A 26,485-nucleotide genomic window follows, 5' to 3' on the forward strand; every position below is an offset into this window, starting at 1 on the left:
CCACGCGCCACCCTCGTGATCGGCGCGATCCTGTCCCCAACACGTCGCCCAATGATCTCGCCTTCACGACATGGCAAAAGCGAAGACGCGCATGCGTTTTCTTATTTTCAGTTATCGCGCAACGCGTCACATCGTGGATTCTCTTAGCTGCCTAGCCCTACGAAAAGACGGTCGAGCTGAGTATCGCTGCGAGAAAAGTATCGCGCAAACGATTCGTTTTCAAACCGCATTTCAAGCACCCGAGCAAGGGGCTGCAGTGTGTAAAATCTCGGCTCAGGGAGAGCACCGGCGAGTTATCACGACATCCGCCCGCAAACTCTATTTGTGTGAATTAAAGTAAAAGTAAACCACAGCCAGTGTGTCGATTTACTCCTACGAGATCCACTCCTCTCCGTACATTTCATCGCGCTTCGCGCCCTTGTCATTTCATGTTAAAGTTTTCAGCGAAGGAAAGTAGTAATCCCTTCAAATAAATTGCAAAAACATTTAGCTCACATCGAGAGCTTTCAAAATTCCTTTAATATTTTTCGAGAAATATTAGTGTTGCATGTTTTCGTTGCAAGAAAGTATAAATTTCTTGCAGAAATCGGTAACCCCTTCCCCGATTCTCGCCAAAGTAAATGCCAACCTTCCTTTAATGATATTCTATATAAGATTACTTCACATAAATCGGTAATTCCTTCAACGATTAACGCCAAATTCAATACCGGTACTTTAATGAGGTCTCCGATTCATTGAAATTTTAATATAGATACTTAAGAAATAAATTAGTAGTTTTTTCATTGTGAACCGATTTTTACGAAACCAGTACTAAAATTTTTCCAGAAAACAAAGCTAAATCTTAAAAAAAAACCCATTGTTGCCATCCTCTAAAAATTAGAATTTTGGTATCGGATCTCAGTGTTTTAGAACATTCTGAACACATTGGCATATCAAGAAAATTGGTTATAAAAAATTTCAGTACCGGTTTCCAAAAAATCGGAAACGAAAAATTATACACATCATGGCGATCCCTGGAAAATTCTACTTTCTATATAATTCTTTAAGATTCGGTCCGTCCCTGAAAAATTAGAAAAATTTTTGCACCGATTTCAAGAAAATCGGTCCGTTAATGAATGAGTAGCTCGCTGTCGGACATTAGATACTTATTATTTCCCCAAAAATTACGTATTATTTCTCAAAAAATTAGACAAATTTCGGTACCGGTTTCCAAAAAATCGGAAACGAAAAATTATACACATCATGGCAATCCCCGGAAAATTTTACCCCTACTTTCTATATATAATTCTTTAAAATTTGATCCGTCCGCGAAAAATTAGAAAAATTCGAAACCGGTTTTCAAAAAATCGGTAACGAAAATTTATTCATAAAAACTATAAAAAAAAAATTCAGCTTGATATCTCAAAATTTGCGGAAATTGAAGCAATCACGTACATTTTTTAAACAGAAATCGGAAACCCCTTTATTATTAGCAATTTTTCTAATTCTATTATATTCTTTAATTCTTTTTCTACCCCTATTTCATATATAATTCTTTAAGATTCGGTCAATTAATTCCCGAAAAATTGGAAAAATTACGCAACCGGTTTAAAAAAAATCGGCAACAAAAAATTAACCCCACCACCGCCATTCCCGGAAAATTCTACCCCTGTTTTATATATAATTCTTTAAAATTCGGTCTATTAACGAATAAGTAGTTCGCGGTCAGACAGACAGACAGACATACAGACTGACGTCAGGTTCTTATAATAATTGCCATATCAAGAAATTCGGTTATAAAAGCCACCAAAATAAATTGCAGGAACATTTAACTCACATCGAGAGCTTTCAAAAACACTATAATAAAGTATATTTTCCTTTCGAAGTTACCACCCCCCCTTCCGGGAAAGACGTAGTTCTACGTCAAAACAGTATTTTATTAATTAACAGTAATTATAATAAAATATGCTCAAACGGAACCTTTTGTGAAATTTTTAATAATTTGCTCCACTTTACAATGCTGTAACTCGCTATCTATTAGATACGAAAAAATATTTCCACCAAAAGTTGTAGGGAATTATACCCTCATCTACAAAATTGATAATAGCTATTTTTGCCCAAATACAGACTGGTGAGGAGATATTCCGGAAAAAAACCATTTTTCCAAGATGACGGCGCGAGCAGAAATACGCCAAGGTCAAAAACTTGGATTTTTTATTAGGACCCCAAAATATAAAACATATCTAAAAATCAGAACTACCCGACATTTTGCAGGGTAAACTTACCTAGCTACTGGCCTATTAAACATATCCAAAAACTGTAAAGGACTTTTTGACTCAGTTTTTTTATATAGAATATGCGATTTTTTTAATTACATTTATCGAACACTCTGTACAGTATTATAGTCATAAAATAGTATTGTAGTCAAGATATATAATCAAGAAAAACAAAACTTGTGATATGTATTGTGATATATAGTAAAAAAAAACTAAAATAAAATAAAATATTTTGTATTTGAATATTGTCTTTTATGAATAAAGATTATAATATTTTTAAAATAAATTTTAAAAGTACTAGACATCACAGATGCGCGTTTCGCGCACTCTGTTTAGCTTTAACATTATGCTATTACTACTACACTATTAACTCCTTGATACACACAAAAGTTGCAAAATAAACGTTTTGCTAAACATTTATTCAAATTACGTGTAGATTTCATAAAAGGGCGAGGGCTAGCCTTGCGCCATGCTGCCCAGGGACTTGCATATTCGTTCTCAACTGAGATTTACTTACGAGTTGGTCTTACCGTTGTGCACCGCCTAGCAGTATCGTTGCGAACTAGTGAGATCTTATAAGATATCTTATGCAAAGCCAACGGATATGACAGAATATTTAGATATTATGAGATTGGAATATCCCGGGCACAATCTACTGGAATATCCGTGGGATTGTATTTGAAAATCTGGGACAATTTGAAATATCGTCAGGATAAAGTGTACTCTATAGGACGTAAATAGGATGGTTTACTTCACCCTACGTGGGTGGTTTTTGAAAGTTCATCCCAGTTTAATTCCATAATATCTTATTTTTATAAAAAAATCTACTTTATGTAGAATCTAGTACATATATTCACACAAGTAAGGATTTACTTTATATATTTATTTTATTATTAAATTTTATTTTGGGAAAATATTACATTGTTCTTTATAACATTCCTTGTACACATATTAGTCTGCAAAGTACAATACATTAATATACTCCCTAAATGTAACGTAACGTAATACACAGAAGTTATAAAAATAATATAGTTAATAGTTATAAAATACTTGAAGGAAATTAATTTTTTATATTACTTATACTATTTATACTATTACTATTTGACCTACTTACTATAATAATAAGTTAAATGTTGCAGAAAAAAACTAAAATAAGGAATACTGGAATTTAAACTTCTCCATCACTTAAATGATTACTTTCATTTAATTAACAGATTATATCTGTGTTATTCTCCATTTGGACATATCTGGCCCAAGCGGGAAAATCTTTAATTCCGTAAGCGAAAACACCCCATGTCTGGAAGAAAACGACTTCCACTATCAAACTGTAAATCGCAGGTGCACAGCCTCCAGCAATCAACCAACTTGTCGGAATATGTCCTGCAATCGTTATAATCGCGTTTGATGGTGTCCCAACTGGCAAGCGGAACGAAAACGAACTCATCAGCGTGGCTGGTATCATCAAGTACATGGGATGTATCTCCATCGCCACGCACTGAAAGACAGATATACAAAAATTAAAATTTTCTTTTTTTCGGAATAATTTAACAAAATTAGACTGTCCAACAAGATATTAAAGTATAAGATATCTATATATATAAGTACCGGACGTCTGTCTGTCTGTCTGTCTGTCTGTCTGTCTGTCTGTCTGTCTGACCGCGAACTACTCATTCGTTAGTGGACCGAATTTTTACCAAAAGTATATGAAATAGGGGTAGAATTTTCCGGGGAGTGCCATGATGTTAGTATAACTGAGCGAAAAAGATTTAGTCTTTACAGACTTGTCTTGAACATATAGTGCTAGTTAGTATAACTGAGCGAAAGAGATTTAAACATTACCCAGACAGCACATATAACACTAAAAGATAACGAAAAAGAAGTCTTTATCAAGTTATCTTTTCGACAAAGCGAAAAGATGTGTGAAAAACACCTTTTAATGTTATTGAAAAATACATAAAAAAGTTGACAAAAAGATATCTTTTTTGTGATGTCTTTTTCAATAACATCAAAAGATATGTTATAAAACACATCTTTTGATCTTATCGAAAAAGATGACATAAAAAAAGATATCTTTTTATTATCTGTTTTATGATGTCTTTCGGTAAAAGACAAAAAACCTTGTTAAATATAAATAACTCAGTATATCGATTGAAAAAGTGAAAACTGTTTTATTCAGCTGTATTGTAGGGGAACGGGGGACAGCCGGGGGATAGCCCCGGACATTATTAAAATTCAAGTATACCGCGTATCTATGGCCATTGTTTAAACATTCTGCATATGTCGAGATATGGCTTCTGCCCACAGGACGCGGAACCGCTTGCCGCACGGCAAGAAGCGACGCGGTAGCCCATCAACGTGTCGCTTTTTCGTAAGAACCAAAAGTTTGTTGGCTACCGCGTCGCTTCTTCCCGCGCGGCAAGCGTTTCCACGTCCTGTGGGCAGGAGCCAATACGCAGAAGGGCATATTAGAATCTTTAAACAATGGCCATAGATACGCAGTATACTTGAATTTCAATAATGTCCGGGGCTACCCCCCGTTCTCCTATTTGCAAAGATAATTCCGCTCATATCCCGTTAGTATTATTTATAGCCATATTGATAGCGTTCAGAAAAGTTCCAGACAGCACAAAAATGTCTAAAAGATGACTAAAAGATGACAAATTTATATTGTAGAAAGTTGTAAATAGTTGTGATTTTTACAATAATCTACAACTTCTACAATTTACTACACGGAGAAAAAGTTACGGTTGCTACAACAGAATAATAATGTTAATTTTCGCCCATCCATACAAAAGGGTTATGGAAACCATAGTACTCTGGAAGTGACCTATATGGTTGCCCTAACCTTAGTGAGGGTAGCTACTATATGGATGTTGCAACCATAATATATGGATGTTACAACCATAATGAACAAATATTCACCCGACAAAAAAAATTATTTATTTCGAAATTTTATTACTGTTTTTTAACTAAATTTGTTTCTTAAGATGCAGTCTATGATTATAAATATTTTCTCGTATTTGAAAAAAACACTTACCTTGGTGGGATTCGAACTCGGGACCTCTGGATCGTGAGCCAACTGCCTTACGTGGTAGACTACTTCTTAATTTAATGTAAGTGTTATATATAGTCTACATATGGCATAACCAGCGCAAATATATAATTTTTCAAAAATCATCTTAAGAAACAAATTCAGTTTAAAAAGAGTAATAAAATTTTGAATTGGATATATAATATAATATTTCTTAATGTCGGGTGAATGTCAGAAACCAGTATCGGCTCATTACGAAATTTTGTGTTCGTAAATATATTTATGAAAAAAGTATATTTATAAAGTTAAAACATCCTTATCAAATCCACTTTATTCTATGCAGAAATTCTTTTGCGCGCGCAATGGAACTAACCTCTCAATCATGCAGTGATTCAGTGCTGTACCGTGCAGCTATATCTTATGGATCTCTCAACCATAATATTTGTGCTGCAGACCACATAAGAGAGATAGCAATAATTCTTTGGTTGAGGCAACCATATACGAGGGTATTGTAACCGAATGTCACGTATTGTAAGAACTATGAAAACTGTATAAATGAGCATATCTTAACAGCTACATTCAATGTAATATCAATTTAACTTGAATTCACATACATTTCTTTTTCAATCATAGAGAATGTTGTTGTAACAACCGTAGCAATTTTCTCCGTGTATGTTCTCATAAAAAATATTCGCAGAATGTTGTAGATAGTTGTAAATCTACGATTTACTACGATTTCTACAATTTTCACAAATTTGTGATTTGTTGTAGAAGATTGTAATTTTTCATAGAAATACGTAAATTGTTGTAAAATTATTTCCACCAGGGATACAATTCCCGAATCACACGCAAACGTGAATGTTTTCGAAACAACGGACGACTCGCTCGCGACGTCCGTTCGAAAGCAGTTGCAAACGCCGGAAGGTCGAGAAACGTTTCTACAAACGTTGTAAGATCACTTGGGTCTATTAGGTCAAGAGTACATCGGGGCTTTTTTGAGCGCCAATCCAAAGATAGACACCGTGTACGGCGTTTATCTCGGCAAGGATGGAATGATGCTCGGTAGTAAACATTTTAGCGTGGACAATGCGGATAACATAATTATCGACGATGTACATTACATCGGCACACCCGGTATTTACGAGTTAATCATCAAGAGAATGCCCGATGAAGACATCTACACGGAGGATGACAAGCAAAAGTACAAGAGCCTGCTGTTGGTGACAAACGCTCATAAATTTAAGCACGATGCGCACCAGCGAGTATTGGCCAACAAGGGATACAAAGTATAAACATGTAATCGCACCGTTGATATCGATCGAATCCAAGAAGAAAAAATCTGGAAAGGGATTATGCATACCTCGCGTAATGACGCAAATCGACAATAGGATCGACTACGTGCACTGGGACAACCCTAACGAGCTGGTAAATCGTCTCCGATTGCTCGACGCTTCGCGCCAAGCGGGTCACAACGTTCACGACAACGAGATCCTGTCGATCATCAAGGAACTTCGCGAGGCTGGGCTTATTATAAATTAAACCATGCGTCGGCGAACCATTCAATCAGCATTGAAATGCCGATCAACAAGTTTGGCATATCGCTCGGACGAGGCAAGACGCAACCGAACTATCAATGCAATGGATTAGTTAGAAATTACGTGCGGGATAACGCTCTTTGTACGGTTGCCACCAACTTTGACGCAAAGTCGCGCAAGATTCGACGCGTGGCGCAACCGGAAGCTGATGATGACGCGGTTAACAAACTATACGTGGATCAGTGCTTTAAAATGTTGAGCAATCAACAGAAAGAGTCAAACGAGAAACTGACTGCGTTCGAGAAGGATCTGCAAGCGTTACGGATTGCGATACACGAGCTTCGGCATTTGACTACCGCTGAGTCAGAAACGAACAACAACAACAATGGATAGCAACAAACAGAACGGCTATGAACGGTTAACGGACGGCGACGAACGGCAACGGACGGTTCAGGAACGGCTCAGGAATAGCTATCAAGCGGCTAATGAACGGCTCAGAAACAGCTATGAACAGCTCGTGAATGGCTATGAACGGCTAGCGAATGGCTATAAACGGCTAGCTGACAAAAAACGGCTATTGAAGGATAATGAACGGCTATTGAAGAATAATGAACGGAAATAAACGGTTATTGAATGGTTAAAAAAAGTTTAAGATATGAATCATAATATAATTTCTTTGCGTATATTATTACGCGCCGCTAAAAACATGCGATGGACGTAAAAATATCGAGAAGCAACGACTCGTCGAAGAACTGCATGCTTCGGCGAAAAGAAATTTTTCACGAAGACACGTCATAGTTCGGGGATACGACGACCTGTGGCTGACATTGTCGAGATGCGTCCGTACTCGCGTTTCAACAAAGATTACCAATATATACTCACCGTCATCGATGTACTGAGCAAGTACGCGTGGGCTGTACCGCTCAAGAGTAAAGATGGAAGCGAGACGGCTGAAGTTATCGCTAAGATAATTCGAGAGAACAAGAGATGTCGGAAAAACTTACAAACCGATATGGGGAAGGAATTTTACAACACTGACGTGCAATGTCTCGTGAGGAAACACAGCATCAATCATTATTCCACATATTCGGTGTTGAAGGCGTCGGTCGTCGAGCGATTCAATCGCACGTTAAAGAATAACATGTGGAAGATGTTTACGTTCAATGGAACTTACAAGTGGATCGACGAGCTACCGCGTCTCGTCGCGGAGTACAACGCGCGCAAGCATCGAACAATCGGAATGCGACCCGTCGACGTTACTCCTGCAATCACAATCGCTAAAAGACTCTTAACCACGGTGTGCAGCGCGATCAACATCGCAGGTTTGACAAAGTTCAAAGTAGGCGATCAGGTACGCGTTAGCAAGCACAAGACAGTCTTCGAGAAGGGTTACACGTCAAATTGGAGCACCGAGGTGTTTAAGATCGTTAAAGTGCAACGTACTAATCCCGTAACCTATCTGCTGGAGTGTTCTACGAGCACGAGTTACATCGCACGACTTACCCGGACACGTATCTCGTAGAGAAAGTACTGCGCAGGAGGGGTAACGAGGTCTACGTGAAATAGCTGGGATTCGATGGATCACACAATTCATGGATACACAAGGCAATGTGATTTAATTCACACGCACACACACAAACTGCATTTATTTTTTTTAACATATATAAAAAAATATTAAATACAAAATATCCAATATACAAAAATATGTATGACGTATGCAACATATTAAATGTTTGAAATATGAAATACATGTACAAGATATCTTTATTAATATCCCTTCCAACAATATAATTACGTTACATTACCTTACCTTATATTACATTACGTTACCATACATTACATTACATTACATTATACTACACTATACTACATTATACTACATTATAAAAGGGTATTCGATAATGTCCCCACGGTAAGGGATTGGTCGAATCGGGTATAATGTAACGCTTGTCGTCGTGCGGACTCAGAGCGATTTTCGTCTCGCGGATGGTGTACACTTCATGCAATTTCGATCTTATACAGGACTGCTGTCGCGTCATTTCAATCTCGTCGTTCAGACACCGCGTGTAATCGTCGAACGTTATAGTACGCGTTACGACATTACTCTTGACGCCTTTTGCTTTTTTAGTGTCTTTTTTGCCATCCACCCTCAACGCGTACATCTTCGCTCTGAGCCCGACGAATTCCGTCATGATCGCACCATTGTTTTCATCTTTGTAGAGATATATGCAATTCAAATTGGACTATGGCCCCGCCAGATAGATGGGGTTTATTCTGGTAGTTTTTCTTGGTTGGCAGGAGTGCGGCCGGGGCTCGTCTTTCTTCTCTCTCTTACCGTTGGCCCCGCGCTCTAGATAGAACAACGTCTCGGCGATACTGTCCGCACGATAAAAGCCACATTATTGTATAATTAATAAAGTATAAGTGCGTTGTCTATTAGATATATCACGCCTTGTTAATTATCCACACGCGCATATCTTAACAGGTTATGGGTCCAGATATCCGCGGAAATAAGTGAAAAAGCATTTCGCTCTGTACACATAACCTTTGTCTTCTGGAATATTCTGGAACAGTCTGGAACATGGCAGACGAGGTGGAGAAGTATCGCATTCCGCTATTTGACGGCAGAAATTTTAGCAACTGGAAATTCAGGATGCAAATGTTGCTTGAGGAAATGGATCTGTACGAATTCGTGGAAGAGCCGTACACGGATAAGGTGAAAATTCTAGATTCAGATACGGCAGAGCAACGCACGGAAAAGGAAAGACGTTTGGTCCAACTGGAAAAGCGTGATCGTAAGTGCAAATCGCAAATTATTCAGAGAATTGCTGACAGTCATCTAGAGTGTGCGAAAGATAAGAAAACTGCGTTTAATTTATAAACATCTTTGTGTGCAACCTTCGAACGTAAAGGTATTGCCAGTCAGCTTCTCATTCGTAAGTCACTTCTTACCATGAAATTCAATGCGACTAACGATACGCTCGGAAATCATTTCTTAAAATTTGATAAATCAATTAGAGAACTTCGCTCAACGGGTGCTACCCTGGAGGAAACCGACGTTGTGTGCCATCTTCTGTTAACGATGCCGATTGAATACGACACTGTTGTAACAGCGCTTGAAACCCTCTCAAAGGACGAGTTATCGCTAGGCTTTGTCAAGAATAGACTCTTGGACGAGGAATCGAAGCGGAAGAGCTTCGGAATGAAGAAAAACAAGGCTGAAATACCTTCGGCGACAGCTTTTTCATCATCAAGAAAAGGAGCGAACTCGGGAACGAACAAATTCAACAAGACACAACCTTTTCCTTTTAATTGCCATCAGTGTGGTCAGTATGGGCATAAGAGAGCCGACTGTCGAAAGAAACCTCAAGGAAAACGCGAAAACGTCGGAAACGGCAAGGCTCAAGTAGCGGTTAAAGATAAGACTGCTGATGGAGAAAGTTTCTGTTTCTCGGCGACTACCAGCGGCGAATCGGAAGACGAAATTAAATATTTCTTGGATTCTGGAGCGACGGAACACATTGTTAACAGCAACGTTGCATTAACTCACGTTGAAGAGCTCGATGAACCTGTGAAGATCAACATCGCTAAGGCTGGAACATTTTTACTTGCAAATAAAGTCGGAGAACTTGAGGTCGTCAGTATCGTTAATGGAAAAAAAGTTCCTATAAAAATCAAGAATGTTCTTTCGGTACCAGGATTGAAATTCAATCTTCTGTCAGTACGTAAGTTAGAGATGAACGGTTTTGAAGTCATATTTAAAAACGGAAAAGGTATTATTCAAAAAGGTAAATGTATTGTTGCTGTGGCATCGAGAAGTGAAACGCAACTATATGCACTGAGCTTTAGACAAAAATTGATTTCAGCAAACGCTTGTACACCGACTGAAAATCTGAAGCTGTGGCACAAGAGATTAGGACACCTCAACTGCGAGAGCGTGAAGAAACTCCAAGGACAAGTCGAAGGAATTAATGGGGACCTGACAAAATCAAGCATGGAAATATGTGACACGTGCATCGAAGGAAAACAAACACGACAACCGCATGATCAGAAGCGCGTTCGTGCAAAGCGGCCTTTACAACTTATCCATAGTGACTTAGTAGGTCCTGTGAATCCGACATCTCACGATGGAAAGAAATATCTGCTAACCCTGATCGACGACTACACACATTTTACAGCGGCATATACGATGGAATTTAAATCGGAAGTATTTAAATATCTTAAAATCTACGAAGCAATGGCGACCGCGCATTTCAATTTAAAAATCAGTTGTTTCCGCTGTGATAACGGACGCGAATATATTTCGAAAGAAATCAAGAGCTTATTTGAGGAAAAAGGAATCCAATTCGAGTTTACAATAAGGTATACGCCGCAACAAAATGGACTGGCGGAAAGGATGAACCGCACGATCATCGAAAAGGCAAGATGCATGATTGTCAACTCGAAACTCGGAAAATCGTTTTGGTCGGAAGCAGCCTTGACAGCAGTGTACTTGATCAATCGGAACCCCACATCAGCATTAGATGGAAAAGTACCAGCGGCACTGTGGTTCGATGAGAAACCGAATGTGAAGAAATTAAAGATTTTTGGGTGCATTGCATTCCTGCGTGTCCCGAAGGAAATAGTAGCAGGGAAGTTCGAGTCGAGGTCTAAGAAATGCTACATGGTTGGCTATTGCAAAAATGGCTACAAGCTATGGTGTCCGGAAGATAGAAAAATCATCTTTGGAAAGGATGTCATATTTGACGAAACAAGATTTCTTTTTGATGGATCAACTACGGAAGACTGGATTATGAACAAAGAAGAGACTCAAGAGGACGAAGAAAACAGTCAAACTGTTAACCCAAATCTAGATAAAATTGAAAACGTTGATGAGCACAAAGAACACGCGGAAGAAAGTACGGACACGGAAGATTCGATACAGGAAAAAGAAACGGTTAGAAGAAGCGGCAGAATAACAAGAAAGCCACAGTATCTTAATGATTATGCAATATTGGCACTGAATGCTGAATCATTCGTGGATAATGTACCAGGCAGCTATGAAGAAATTCAAACGCGTGACGACAAACAAGAATGGACACGTGCAGTTGAGGAGGAGATAGACTCTCTGATAAAAAATGATACATGGGAGTTAACGGAACTACCTCCAGGAAAACGTTCCATAGATAATAAATGGATCTTCAAGATAAAGCGAGACAAAGATGGGAAAATCTACAGACATAAAGCACGATTGGTTATCAAAGGATGTGCTCAACGGAAGGGCTATGACTATGAAGAGACATACGCACCAGTCGCCCGACTCACAACAGTAAGGACGTTATTGTCGGTGATCAATGAAGAAGACTTACAAGCCTACCAAATGGACGTAAAAAATGCATTTTTACAAGGTGAATTAAAAGAAGAAATATATATGAAGATACCACCCGGAATTAAAAGTAAGAAGGGTAAAGTATGCAAACTGAAGAAAGCCTTGTACGGGTTAAAACAAGCACTCCGTGCTTGGAACGAAGTTTTTGACGATTATGTAAAAAGTCTCGGCTTTACACAATCGGAGACAGATATATGTCTTTATATAACAATATTTGGAAACGTTACAATCTATCTTCTCTTGTATGTTGATGATATAATAATAGCTGGAAATGACATGAAGAAGATTGAAGATATAAAGTCAGCACTGAAGAACAGATTCTACATGACGAATCTAGGTAAATTAAATTCATTTCTTGGAATCACCATATCAAGATCTGATGGAGAAATTATTTTGAGCCAGAAGCTTTACCTCCGCAGGCTGCTAAGCAGATTCAATATGGAGGATTGCAAACCAGTTCAGACGCCGATGGAACTGAAACCTTTAGTACATGAAGAAGAAGAATCTTGTGATGAATCAAGGCCGTATCGCGAGCTAATAGGATGTTTGATGTATGCGATAATGACTACAAGACCAGATCTAAGTGCATCCGTAAATTATTACAGCAGATATCAGAATTGTCAGACAGAGGCCCTGTGGAAAGGACTTAAAAGAGTATTGAGATACATTAAAGGTACACTTGACCTAGGACTTCATTTTCGGAAGGGAGAACAGGAAGCCCTACTTTGCTATGCAGATGCGGACTACGGCAGCGAAACTGATAGGAAATCAACTTCAGGCTTCTTGATGAAGTTATACGGAAACACAGTTCACTGGGTCACGAGAAGGCAAACATCGGTCGCGCTATCATCAATTGAGGCGGAGTATGTCACTCTGGCGATGGCTGCGTCCGAGTTACTATGGTTGAAGAATCTGTTAGCAGATCTCGGAATTGCTTGCTCAAGACCATTGAAGATTTTCGAGGACAATCAATCATGTATACACTTGTTGCGAAAACGGGGACATCGACGTCTTAAACACATCGATGTCAAGTACAACTTTATTCAAGATCTGTCAGAAAAGGGTCTTATAGATGTCAACTATCTTTGCTCAAAAGATCAAATTGCCGACATCCTGACAAAGGCGCTACCAAATGACCAATATGTGAAGTTGCGTCTACGCCTGGGACTTATCGGAAGAACGTTGTCAGATGACTGAGAACCCAACTTCAAACTGTCAATTTTTTATGTCTAATTATTTGTCTATTTTTTTGTTTAGTATGTTTCAGTCCTACATTGAATTGAGGAGGAGTGTAGAGATATATGCAATTCAAATTGGACTATGGCCCCGCCAGATAGATGGGGTTTATTATGGTAGTTTTTCTTGGTTGGCAGAAGTGCGGCCGGGGCTCGTCTTTCTTCTCTCTCTTACCGTTGGCCCCGCGCTCTAGATAGAACAACGTCTCGGCGATACTGTCCGCACGATACAAGCCACATTATTGTATAATTAATAAAGTATAAGTGCGTTGTCTATCAGATATATCACGCCTTGTTAATTATCCACACGCGCATATCTTAACAATCTTTCATTAAGCCCGGCACCTTCTTGTTCGCAAGCGGTATACCGTACGCATTGTTAGCTGAATAATCGCTCGTGTCGAATCTGTCGATGAAAAGATAACTATAAAAAGATATCTTTTCGTCATCTTTTAGACATCTTTTCGTCTAGCCGAAAAGATGACTATAAAAAGACATCTTTTCGTCATCTTTTAGTTTTATGTGCTGTTTGGGGTAGTTGACCGTTGAACGCGCAGCCATTTTCAATTATTTCCTTCAAGCTGCGATCGGCGATCGGTGTGCCCGGCGATTTCAATAAAGGGTAAGAAGCAATTGATAATTCAAGTTAATCCTTTTTCCTTAAATATTAATTATACAAAATGTTAAATATAAAGTTAGAAAAAATTATTTTAGATATATATTTCTTCTTTACATTTGTTCATTTGTCTTAAAATTAATATATAATTCTTAAATTTTAGATTATGTTCGAATTACAGCTCAGAGAAAGGATTGGATACCCAAGTATCTTGGTACCCAGGTATCCGGGTACCCGCTCGTCCGTTACCCGTTGTATACAGATGTGAATCGGTTCCGCGGGTAGGGGCCCTTATGAAAAAGTACACTCAACTTTGATGGTTAACATCCAAATTTGGGCGTAAGTTTAGTGTTTGTCATCAAAGTTAAGTGTCAACACTTAAATTTAGGTGTAGATTAAGTGTTGACCATTAAGGTTTAGGTAAATTGTGGGTTTAATCCTCAATGATGAGTGTATATTGGGAGTTTATTCTCAATGATAAGTGTAGGTTGGGGATTAAGCCTCAATGTTTAGTGTAGGTTGGAGATTGATCTTCATCGTTGGATGTTGGTTTGTTTTTAACAGAGTGTTAACCTTTAATGTTCTATGTCGATTTAATCAGTGTCGCCATGATCCCTTTATCGTTGGGTGTCGTTTAAATGTTATTGTGTTAATCTTCGTTAAGTGTCAATTAGTGATGGGCAATTTTCAGAAAATCGATTTTTTTCTTCCCGAAATCGAGTTTTTTAAATCGATTCTTGTCTGTTCGATTTTTGTATAAATCGATTCTTTTAATAGAGAATTTTTAGAGAATTTTTAGAGAATTTATTGTTACAATAAACATATCAATGGATCGAAAATCGATTCTCTATTAAAAGAATCGATTCATACAAAAATCGAACAGACAAGAATCGATTTAAAAAACTGGATTTCGAGAAGAAAAAAATCGATTTTCTGAAAATCGAATCGAGATCGCCCATCACTGTGTCAATTGACGGCTTGGTTTATTGGAAAAGTGTTTCAGATAAAAGTTGAAAGATTTGAAGGGGGCCAATAGACGATTTTATTGGATTTTGGATCCAGGGCCTGTATTGAGCCCAATAAGGCCTAAGTCAAATTTTTTAAATAAAAACCCCTATTTTTTATTGTACCATTTTTCTATATAATACTTTTATATAATATAAAATACTTTTTGAGATATTCAAGGAAAACTTGGTAACTTTTTTAATATATATTTAGCTTGTGATATCTTGATGATTGTTTGCCAGAGAAAAAAGTGGTACAGAGGACTTTTTAACTTAATTTTATTTCAAAAATGTGCTGTTGCAATAGTATACTCCAATTTTTTTTTAATATTTGTGTATGCATCTTCTTGGAGTGTTTACAAATATTTAAAAAAAATGGAGTGCCATTGCAACAGCATATTCTTAAGACAAAATCAAATCAAAAAGTCCTCTATACCACTTTTTCCTCTGGCAAACAATTATCAAAATATCATAAGCTAAATATTGAAAAAGTTACCAAGTTTTCCTTGAATATCTCAAAAAGTATTAGGCAAATAAAAGAATTTTTCAAACAAAAGTTGTTCAAATTAATTAATAAAGAAAGATGGTACAATAAAAAATAGGGGTTTTTATTTAAAAAATTTGACTTAGGCCCTACCCAGCGAGAAATGACCCATCGAATCGACGTCTAATTGACGTCGAAATCATCGATATTACATCATATCGAAATAATGCTCGAAATTTGAAGCTTATTTCGATGTTTGGGCTATATGACATTTTTTAAAAGAAAAGTATATTTGTGACATACATTCATCGCGCCAAACTGTAAACAGGCAAATTATGTATTTTCTGTTAAGATATCGATATTTCATAATTTCGATATCGATTCGAAGCTATTTTGATTTGCCTGTCAAATATATAATAACATTGCCATTATATAGAATGCAATATGAATAAAAAATTATATTGTGTTGGCAGACATGAATAATGTAAATATTTTATAATTTGAGCATTATAATAATTGCGTTACAATATTAATTTGTTTAGGGTTCCATTTCCATATTAAATAGTTACTTTATAACTTTAAAAGTCACAACAAAATTCCTGTTTGTAATTTGACAATTTTGAAAATTAAAATATTATATAATAGGTACATTTTCAGTATTACATCCGCTCATTTATTAAACAAGAAGTTAAATTAAGCAACTAATTAAATTATTAATATTAAATATTAATACAATAAGATATTTGTATTTACATTTATCAAAATAAAAAATAGTTTCAATTATGAAAATAAATATTAATAATTGGACTTATTAAAAATTAAATAATTTGTTCAGATATTGCCCTCGAATTCTTTTCGCGTTTTACAACGCCCGATCGTTTCACATTAGATGGCGCGACGCGCGAGTCGCCACTCTCAAAGAGCCCTCGCCTCTTTCCTCACTCGTTAGGTGTCATGGCCGCACTTGCTTGCGTCTCTTCGAACGTGTCGAGTCCGTTACCTCTTTCTTGACGGATTGATTGTTGCGGCGCGTGTTCTGGAGACCAACCGAGCGAGAGTCGGATCACCAGGGAGAGCTCACCGCCAGGAAAGGGAGAGCTGCGGCAGCTAGCGTCCGAGAGGGAGGATCGAGGCGAGGAGTCCGGTTCAGCGAGCGGAGCCCTTAAGAGTTTCTCATTGGGACGCCATATTTGTTACTTTCATTTGAGGGTTCATATTTTTAGAGTTTATACCGTCATTTTTAAGGATTAACCATTAATTGAAGGTTAACTATCACTTAAAGGTTAACCATCATCCAAAGAAAAACCCTTAAAGTTGGGTGTGATTTCGGACCGCCAATTGAAGATTAACCTTCAAATGATGGTTAACCTTCAATTGGCGGTCCGAAATCACACCTAACTTTAAGGGTTTTTCTATGGTGTTTTTTTAACGGTTAACACCAAAAGTTGAGTGTATTTTTCCATAAGGAAACCCCTAAACATGTTTCGAAGCCGATACAAAAGTACGTGTCCGTTATTTTTTGCTATTCTACAACACATCCAAAGCCCATCAAAATCAGTTCCAAAAGTTGTCTTGTAACGTAAATATAGGAAAATAGGTTAGATTCCGATAACTCTGGCGCCTTAATTTGACGATGGTTTCTGGTAGTACTTTTAATGAAAAACAAAAAATTATATAGGTCTTATAGGGCTAACTGCTCTGGTTTTCGAGATATACAGTGTTAAAGTTAAAAATATATAATATGAATTTTTAAATAATACTTCAATTGTGTGTGTATAAACAGTACATACGTAAGCGAGGGAGGGGCTACCGCATCTCCCCCGAAAGAACACGCATACCTTTTCCACTCGAGACAAAAACGTAAACAACGTAAGATATTTCGAGGTCTACCCTCTCTCCTCTGATTTGAATGTAGGGCGAAACAAGGTTTATCATTGTCACGGTTCGTGTTTTTAACTTTTCACGCGAACCGAGGTTCACCCCCACCTCCCCCCTGCTTTCGGGGGAAGTGCGGTAGCCCCTCCCTCGCTTACGTGTGTACTGTTTATACATACACAATTGAAGTTTTATTTAAAAATTCATATTATTTATTTTTAACTTTAACACTGTATATCTCGAAAACCAGAGCAGTTAGCCCTATAAGGGCCAGTTTCACCAACGTCGATTAACTGTAACCTTCGATTAAACTCACTCTTCATCTCTTTCTAACTGTCCCCCTTAGAAAGAGACAAAGAGTGAGTTTAATCGAAGGTTACAGTTAATCGGAGATGGTGAAACCGGCCTAAGACGTATATAATTTTTTGTTCAGCATTAAAAGTACTACCAGAAACCATCGTCAAATTAAGGCGCCAGAGTTATCGGAATCTTGCCGGAAAATGGGTTGCATTGGAAAATGGGTTGATTTTCATTTAATTGATTCTATATAGTATTTCTTCTATGAAGATTTTCGGCTTCTACTCATGCTTTCACTATATTAACTGTTATTTCCTCCATTAAGGGCAAACTCGTGTAAACAAACCTACAGACAGTCTTGTGAACGCGACTTTCAAATGGCTGTAACTCAAAAACTAATCATAGTAAGTTGATGAAATTTGAAACTTTTCATCAGGGACACAAGTACTACAACATATTCAAAATTCAAAAAATTAATTAAAAACGGTTTTTTTCATATAAATCGTATGGGGTCCTTTGGATAATGAATAAGAAGTTTTAAATATTTATTTTACTTTTTTGTCAAAATTAAATAATTTCTATTTAAAATATTTTTCCAAAAAATTATCATTTTCAAGTTATTTATACACATACTGTGTTATATAACTTTAAAAACTTTATATTTTTTATTGGTAAAATTCCACAATTTGGGCCTATACGAGAAATCAATTGCGAGGAGGTAAATTTTATGTATTCTTGCCCTCTAAATCCAAAACTGTTGATAAAAGTTGGGGATCGTTACTTATTACAAAGTTATTAACAAAGACAATATAATGAATAATAGTATTGTTACGTCCTGCGAACTCCCCGATTTCTCTTTTTCGCGGAAATTCCTATGCGCCTAAGATAGCCCTTAAAATTAGGATAAGTAAACTGAGCACGGATAGTTATCGATCGGCGAGTGAGCTTTGATCTCTTCACATTCCCTTTTTTTTTAAACCAAACTACCTATTTGCTTAGGCGACTAAAAGCGACCTTCCAGATGAGTTACTGACAGACGGGACATACGTGATCGGATTTTTATCAACTTTGTCTGGTTCATAACTATAAACCCGGCGACACGACGCGTCAAAGGGACCTTAATTCCAGACAGAGTTTGATGAAGATCTTTATTGCATCGAGCGAGCTTTCTAAAATTGCTCGTACTATGTTTCCGACAAACAGAAACAAGGTCTAAGACGTGCCCGTAAATACCCGTGGCGGAAGTTTTTGTTTTCATTGAACCTACTATTAAGATTGACAGGTATGCATCGTCTGTTAACACAAAAACAGGGTCGCGAGATAAATAAGGGACCCAGAGCCTAGTAAAAGAGAAATCGGCAATAATCGAAAAACAAGATGAGCCACTGGAAAAGTCGATAAGTTGCACCCCCAATAAGACAGTGGGGGGCCTTACGAGACGACTCACCAATGAACAGCCATAAAAATCGATAACCGTATCTAGCTCCCCAGGATAGGCGAAAACTCAAAAATCCACCTCTTGGGTGAGAAACATCCCGCCAATAAGAAATCCTCGAAACGAAAACCAGACACATCCCACACGAAATCCACCCCTTCCATCCTTTGAACTTTTCTGTATAAAGCCTACCGCACACGGTGCTTGTTTTCTTGCTGGATCGCTTGCTGGATATTCCTGCTGGTTACCGTGCGGGCTCCGCCGCTTGGAGTCTTGCCGGTAGCGCTGCTGATTTGGCTTTAGACGGAGCGTGCTGCTGTGCAGGATGAGCTGCTGGTTTTGTCGCTTGCTAGAAGACGCTGCAAACATGAACGCTGTTGTGTTGGAGACTATTCGTCGAAGACGGTATGCAGTCGCTATGTTTTTGCTCATAGACTTGATGAGACGAAACAGTGAAAGAAAATTGAAACGTAGAATATAGAGTCGGCCTTGGTTGCTGCGGCGAAACATGAGTCAAAGTGTTTTAACCATGTTGTTCGAGGAGCTAGGGTAAGCATAATCACAATTCTGAGATTTGCATTCTCTTTTCTCACATATTTGTCACTATTTATTTCTTCTTCTGTTCATGTCATTAGCCCTGAAGATCCTGCATCGTTTTCGAACTATACCCGAATAAAGGAAGATGTTTTGAATGATTTGTTGCTTCTTATTACTCCGTATATCCAGAAGCAGAATACCGTAATGAGGGAAGCAATTTCACCTAGAGACAGATTTAGTGCAACACTTCGCTATTTAGCAACTGGCAATACATTTCAGGACCTTGCCTACTCAACACGTGTTGCTCCAAATACACTTTCACAAATTATAAATGAAACTGTAGAGGCTATAATCAAAGTACTTGAAGAGAAAGTTATGGTGTTTCCATCAACACCTGAAGAATGGGAATTTATAGCTGACAAATATCAATCTAATTGGCAGTTTCCGCATTGTATAGGTGCTCTAGATGGTAAACACATTGTCTTTCAGTCTCCAAGAAAAGAGGAATCAATTTATCGTAATTATAAAGGACATAACAGCATTGTTCTTCTTGCCCTTGTTGACGCCGAATATAAATTTATTTTTGTGGATATTGGTCGGAATGGGCGAATGCATGACTCAGCTGTATTTAGAGACAGTTATTTGGGGGTAAAATTAAATTCTAAATCTTTAAATTTGCCTATGCCAAACAGTCTGCCTGGATTTTCTCATAGGATGCCTTACGTAATTGTGGGCGATGATGCATTTCCACTTAAACAGAATTTAATGAAACCTTATCCAAATCGCAGATTAACTATAGAAAAGAGGATTTTCAATTACAGATTGAGCAGGGCAAGGAGAGTAGTGGAAAATGCATTTGGAATACTCGCCAACAGATTCCGTGTGCTTTTAAATCCTATATTACTGTCAGTAGAAAAAGTTGAAGCTATAACATATGCATGCGTTCTTCTACACAATTTCCTTTTATTAAAAAAATGTCAGTGGTATGTTTCTTCTGAGTATAGGAATCCTGAAACTTTTCTAGACTCTGGTCTTGTAAGCATTTCACAACAGTGTGGAAATCGTTGCACCGATACAGCCCGTGTGGTGCGTGATAATTTTGCTGAATATTTCAATACTGCTGGAGTTGTAAACTGGCAGTATGACGCAATTGCAAAAGGAAATGTTTAGGCTTTTGTTAATTTTATTGAAAAAACTTTTAAAATTAATCAAGTGAGTAAAAACTGTATTAATAAATAATTTACTGCATTAACTTTATTATTGTAATTTACTGTATTACATACTGTAATAGATTATATTACATACTGTATAACTGTATTAATAAAATTTTATAATAAAAGCATAAGTATGTTTTAATGAATCAAAATTTATTTTGATGCACTAGGTTGTGAAGAACTAAAAATCCTATAGAATAAAGATATAAGAATACGAATACAAATATTGATGTAAACATGTAAGGTTTACATAATCTTAAGTCCATAGTTATGTCTAATACTGTAAATAACTATTGACATTGATATTGCAAATAACATTACCACATATCCTGCATTCAGCATATAAAAAAATCAAGAGAAACAAGCAGGAAAAATTTAATACATTACAATGACTTAATATATTATTTTAAAATTTAATACATTGTCACTACTCTAGAAAGCTTACACTAAAAAGATACAACTTTTGTGTGGTCATTTATTCATAATTATTACCTTCAATCTAATAAATTTATCCAGACTTAACCATCTCTCAGCCTTAGAAAAAAATTACATACTAATATAAAATAAAATACTACATAAGATATTATATATGAACTAATATACTAGCATACTGATTATAAACATTAAAAAATTGTTTGTAGTTGTTTAAAAGAAAAGTAAAATACACAACCAAAATATTATCTCTGAAACTGTTTGTAGTTGTTTAAAAAAAAAGTAAAATACACAACCAAAATATTATCTCTGAACTAGAGTATATAATAAAAAAAATAAATAATTATTATACATATAGCCACATATTAAGATTTTTGGAATCGTTGCAAATCCGCTGTTCGAGCATTTAGACACGTTTGTAAACATGTATTCATAACATCCAGTCGCAGGTCCTTATTTTGAAAGTTGCGCAGTATAGATCCAAGAAACATTAAAAATCCGTCAACGGTTTCTGGAGGACTGTCGGTCTTTGCAACTTGCGTCACTATAGGTTGCCGTATTGAATCAGCCAAAGATTGTACAGCCTCTGAATAAGCATCGTCACTTGTTGTCTTACGTCTTTTTGCTTTGGGATGAGGAGGAGGACATGCAGTTGATACTCCCGAAGACGACGATATTGCAGGACTGATAGATGGAGAAGGGCGAACTAAACCTAGTGACATTGAAGGACTGACAGATGGAGAAGGGCGAACTGGACCTAGTGACATTGCAGGACTGACAGAAGGAGAAGGGCGAACTGGACTTGGTGAGGCTCTTGGTGACGAACATGTTGGTGATTGGATGGAGGTTGAAGCTCCAACAGTATATTGTCTAAGTCTTTCTATAGCTGAGGATTCAATAGAAGTGGGTTCATCTGATTCTTTGGGTTCATCTGATTCTTTGGGTTCATCTGATTTGTTGTTAGGCTTCTCTTCAGTAAAAACGTTCAAATGACCATCTTCTGAGAATCCGTCCGTGATTACGTGGATTGACTCCTGAGAAAATTCTGTCTCACTGTTTTTGTCTTTTCTAGGGAGTTTCTACTTTTTCTTGGTGTGAAGAAGGTATCCAAAAACATGAGATGTTCAAAATACCAAAGACTAGGTTTATATACCTATAATTAGTAAAAAAAATTATACTTTAATTAATTTTTAATATATTATAATGAGTTGAGATTAGGTTAGATTAGGTTAGGTTCGTGTACTCACGTTATCGGTACCAGTTCCACTTTTTTTAGACCTTTTTACTTTTGCATTTTCAATATTATATTGTGACCTCAAAGTGTGAAACTTTGAGGCACAATCTTTATCGGTGACATGTGGTTTGAAAACACGCACGGCATCGCCAACTCTCTTCAGTGCCTCGTTCCTCAGATGCTTGTTATGATAATTAGGAGAATTGATAGCGTATAGACAGCATTCTTCTTTATACGAATCAATTAAAATTATTATCTCCTCATTTGTCCATTTCTTTGAATCTCCGCTTTTGGTTGCCATTCTTCTCTGCTGCAACGCGTATGTGGCTGTACCGGCTGTACGGAATAACGTGACCACGTGACAGCTTACTGCGCTCTGATTGGCTCTTCTCATGAGCCAGCAGACAAACCTGCTAGAAAAATAGCACGGGTTCAATCATCGAATTCCAGCAAGCTAGCCAGCAGCACGGCCCACAGTGACGTTACTTTCCATCACCGCTCCCAGCACAGTTACCATCACAGCTCCAAGCAAGCGATCTTGCAAGGAAACAAGCACCGTGTGCGGTAGGCTTAAATCGCGACATCACGGGGGTCCCTCTCTTAGTTCAGCTCCTCTTCAGACAGTTTACCTCTTCACCTCGGTTCATCTCTTAGAACAGTATCACATTCAAATCCGATCTTGAGTTTTAAGTTAAAATCTGTGCGCGAACTTAAACTCATTGAGTATCGACGAGAGCCTATCCACAGGGCCCAAAAGGATCCAGCTAGATTGAACGCAACAAGTCATCAAGTAGTAAGTCCCGTAATTCTTTTCTCCTTTTTCGGGTTATCGTTCCCCTTTCTATCCCTTTATTTTAAAAGTGGTCTATCAACTATCGGATCCCCGGGAGTTTATTAAGTATAACGAGTTTATTAGCATCGCGGGTTTGGGTCGATCGGCGTAGGCATCGGATTCGCGGCGGTCGTTGGCGTTGTCGCGGGTCTGGCTAACTTGTCGGCCTTTGACTCCCGGCGTCTTCGTCGCTGTCGCGGATCGGCCGGTTCGCTGTCACCTTAAGCTCGTAACGATTTCCTTTTTTTATTTTATTTTGTATACTTCCGAGCGGGTCTGAAGAAGATCGACCACTGCATAAGTAAAATTATTTTAGTGGACCCAGAAGTTCCACCCCTTCGAAGGCGGAATCTCCGCACGATCCTCAAACGAAAAAGAATCGTCGGAATCAGCAAGCGCGAAGAAATCTAAAAAAAAACTAGTGTCAGAGTTCCTCCGTCAAGAACGGGAGAACGCCGTGCCAGTCCTCCTCAACTCGCCACTCCACCGCCTCCACCCGCTCAGCCGGAGGAGCCGCCGTCGCCGCCTCCTCAATCACCTCTTAACTCGCCTTCTCACCCCCTTTCCTACCGCGTGGTTCCCGACACCACCGATTCCTCGCCCCTGCTCGAACCCTTCTATTCTCCGATTCGCCCCGGAGAATTACCCGACTCCTCCTCCTCTGCAACTTCCTTCCACCTAAGTCCCATATACGAGAGATCGTATTCCCCTGTTTCTTTCAAGGAACTTTCTAGAGACCCATCTCCAGCGTTGTGAGACCCACCACCTCGAGCGCACAGATTCTCGAGAAAAGTCCTCAACACCCACACTTCCTTTTGAATATACCCGCTTATTTTCCCCGCTATACGGATCAAATTCCTGAAGGGACTCCTACCATTGGTCCTGGGGAGTTCGACATAGACGAACTCCGCTCGCTCATCCTCAGGGCCAATCCTCACCACTCTATTTCCGTCTTTATCCCTAACCACGAATATCCCTACCTAATTCCTGTCAGCCTCTTCTACAGTATATTCCACCGTCAGGGGCCGCTTTTCCGTTATTATAAAGTATGGGGACATTTGTATCGCTTCCTGCTACATATCCCCCAACACGAATTATAATGAGTATTCTGTTTTCCTTGATGAGCTCACCATATTATGCTCAAGCATCGCGGACAATCATAATCTTTTGATCTGTGGGGACTTTAACGCCCATGCGACACTCTGGGGATCTCGACGACGGGACTTTAAGGGCGATCTTTTGGAGGATTGGGTTGCTCAGGCGGAAGTTCGACTCGTTAATATGGGAAACAAACCTACCTTCATATCCGCCCAGGGAAGTTCGATCATTGATCTTACTTGGGCTTCCCCGAGTCTTTTAGGCAGAATCCGTCAATGGTCCGTGCGTGATGATGTAGAATCCCTTTCGGACCATGTCTATGTGACTTTTGATATCTCTGATTATTCATCTGAAGAACCTATACTTAGGCGGGCATCGCGGTGGAATTTCCGCAAGATAGACACGGAGATATACCAGGCCGCAATCGAATGGACTTGTGCGGTCACTCCTCGGGACGAGGACTATATGATAAATATCAAACCAGACAAGTGGATTCACACGTGCATCGCGAGCGCGTGTAATGCCGCGGTTTCCCGTGTTCGCGATCGCGAGACCAAGTCGCGAACATACTGGTGGAATCAAGAAATCGTACGTCTTAGGAGAGCGACCATTGCTGCCAGAAGAACCTGGATGAGGGGTCGTGGTAGGGACCTACCGGAAGATCTGGAACGTAAGCGCGTGGCTTATATTCTGGCTAACAGAGAATTCAAACTGGAGATTCGCAGGGCGAAGTCGGTGTCCTGGCGGGAGCTAATTGCTACTTTGGACGACGACCCTTGGGGCCTTCCATACAGGGTTGTCCTAAATCGATTACGGAGGTCTACACCAGGACTTACTATCACTCTGAAACCCAACATATTACATCAGTTGTTGGATAAACTGTTTCCCCGAGGTAACGACTTGAGACCTGTCGACTTGGAGATCTGCGAGGGGGTCATACCTCTGATTACTGTGGAAGAGGTAGCCAGAGCCATAGATGCCAAGAAAAACGTGGGCACAGCTCCTGGCCCTGACGGCTTCAAGACCACAACACTGAAAAAGCTGCCCTTGGTCATGAAGCAGAGGTTGGCTCAATGTTTCAATATATATATGAAACATGGCATTTTTCTATCCAGTTGAAAGACCTCGGATTTAGTGCTGATTCCCAAAGGGGAAACACCCCCTCCTGTTAAAGTTCCGAGAGCGCGGCCGATATGTCTTCTCAACGAAGTTGGGAAGACTTTTGAACGAATTATTGCGGACAGGATTAATGATTTTATGGAAGAGAACCCCTCCGCCAATCTCTCTGATAACCAATTTGGATTCCGGAAGATGCGTTCGACTACTGACGCACTCCACCTGGTCAAGAAGATCATTACTGAAGCTCAAGAAAATGGCAAAGTCGCCCTCGCCTTTTTTCTTGATATTGAAAACGCGTTTAATTCCGTAAAATCTCCAGGAATAAGAAGAGCTCTTCGTGTAAGGAACTTTCCAGCCTATCTCCGCAGGACGATCGACGCTTACCTTTTCGGCAGGAAAATCAGGTTTATGACTTGCAACGGACGCCGCACTAGATACGTTAACCGAGGAGTCCCACAGGGCTCTATCCTAGGCCCATTATTATGGAACTTGGCATACGACTATGTACTAAGAACTTAACTTTTTGAGGGTTGTCACCTCATCTGTTATGCTGACGACACATTATTAATAGTAGTCGAGGATTATTTTGAGGCCGCATGCGCCCTCATATTGGAATGTTTAGAAAGAATTATCATTAACATTCGTTTTCTTGACCTTCGTGTTTCCTGGCCTAAGTCCGAGGCCATGTTTTTTGGTCGCGCTCCCCCTAACTCCTTCTTTGAATTTGAAGGAGCTAGAATTAACATCACGGATTCTATGAAGTATCTGGGGGTAATTATTATTGATAAACGATGGGCCTTCAACAAACATTTCACTTATATTGCCGAGAAGGTCACCAAAGTGAGTAGAGCTTTATGTGGTATCCTACCAAATCTGCGGGGCCC

General features: G+C 38.7%; 1 protein-coding gene across 1 annotated transcript in view; it reads right to left on the minus strand.

Annotated features, from left to right (window-relative positions):
* Positions 1-3,462: 3,462 nt before the first annotated feature.
* Positions 3,463-26,485, minus strand: part of LOC139776169 (protein I'm not dead yet-like) — a 29,917-nt gene continuing 6,894 nt past the window's right edge. The window contains exon 5 of the mRNA XM_071712687.1: positions 3,463-3,750. Coding sequence (XP_071568788.1) covers positions 3,463-3,750 — 288 coding nt within the window. The remainder of the gene's footprint in view (positions 3,751-26,485) is intronic.

This window comes from Temnothorax nylanderi, unplaced genomic scaffold (assembly GCF_030848795.1).
Source record: "Temnothorax nylanderi isolate EJ_2023f unplaced genomic scaffold, tnyl_v1.0 TNYL_tig0113_pilon, whole genome shotgun sequence".
Taxonomy (NCBI): domain Eukaryota; kingdom Metazoa; phylum Arthropoda; class Insecta; order Hymenoptera; family Formicidae; genus Temnothorax; species Temnothorax nylanderi.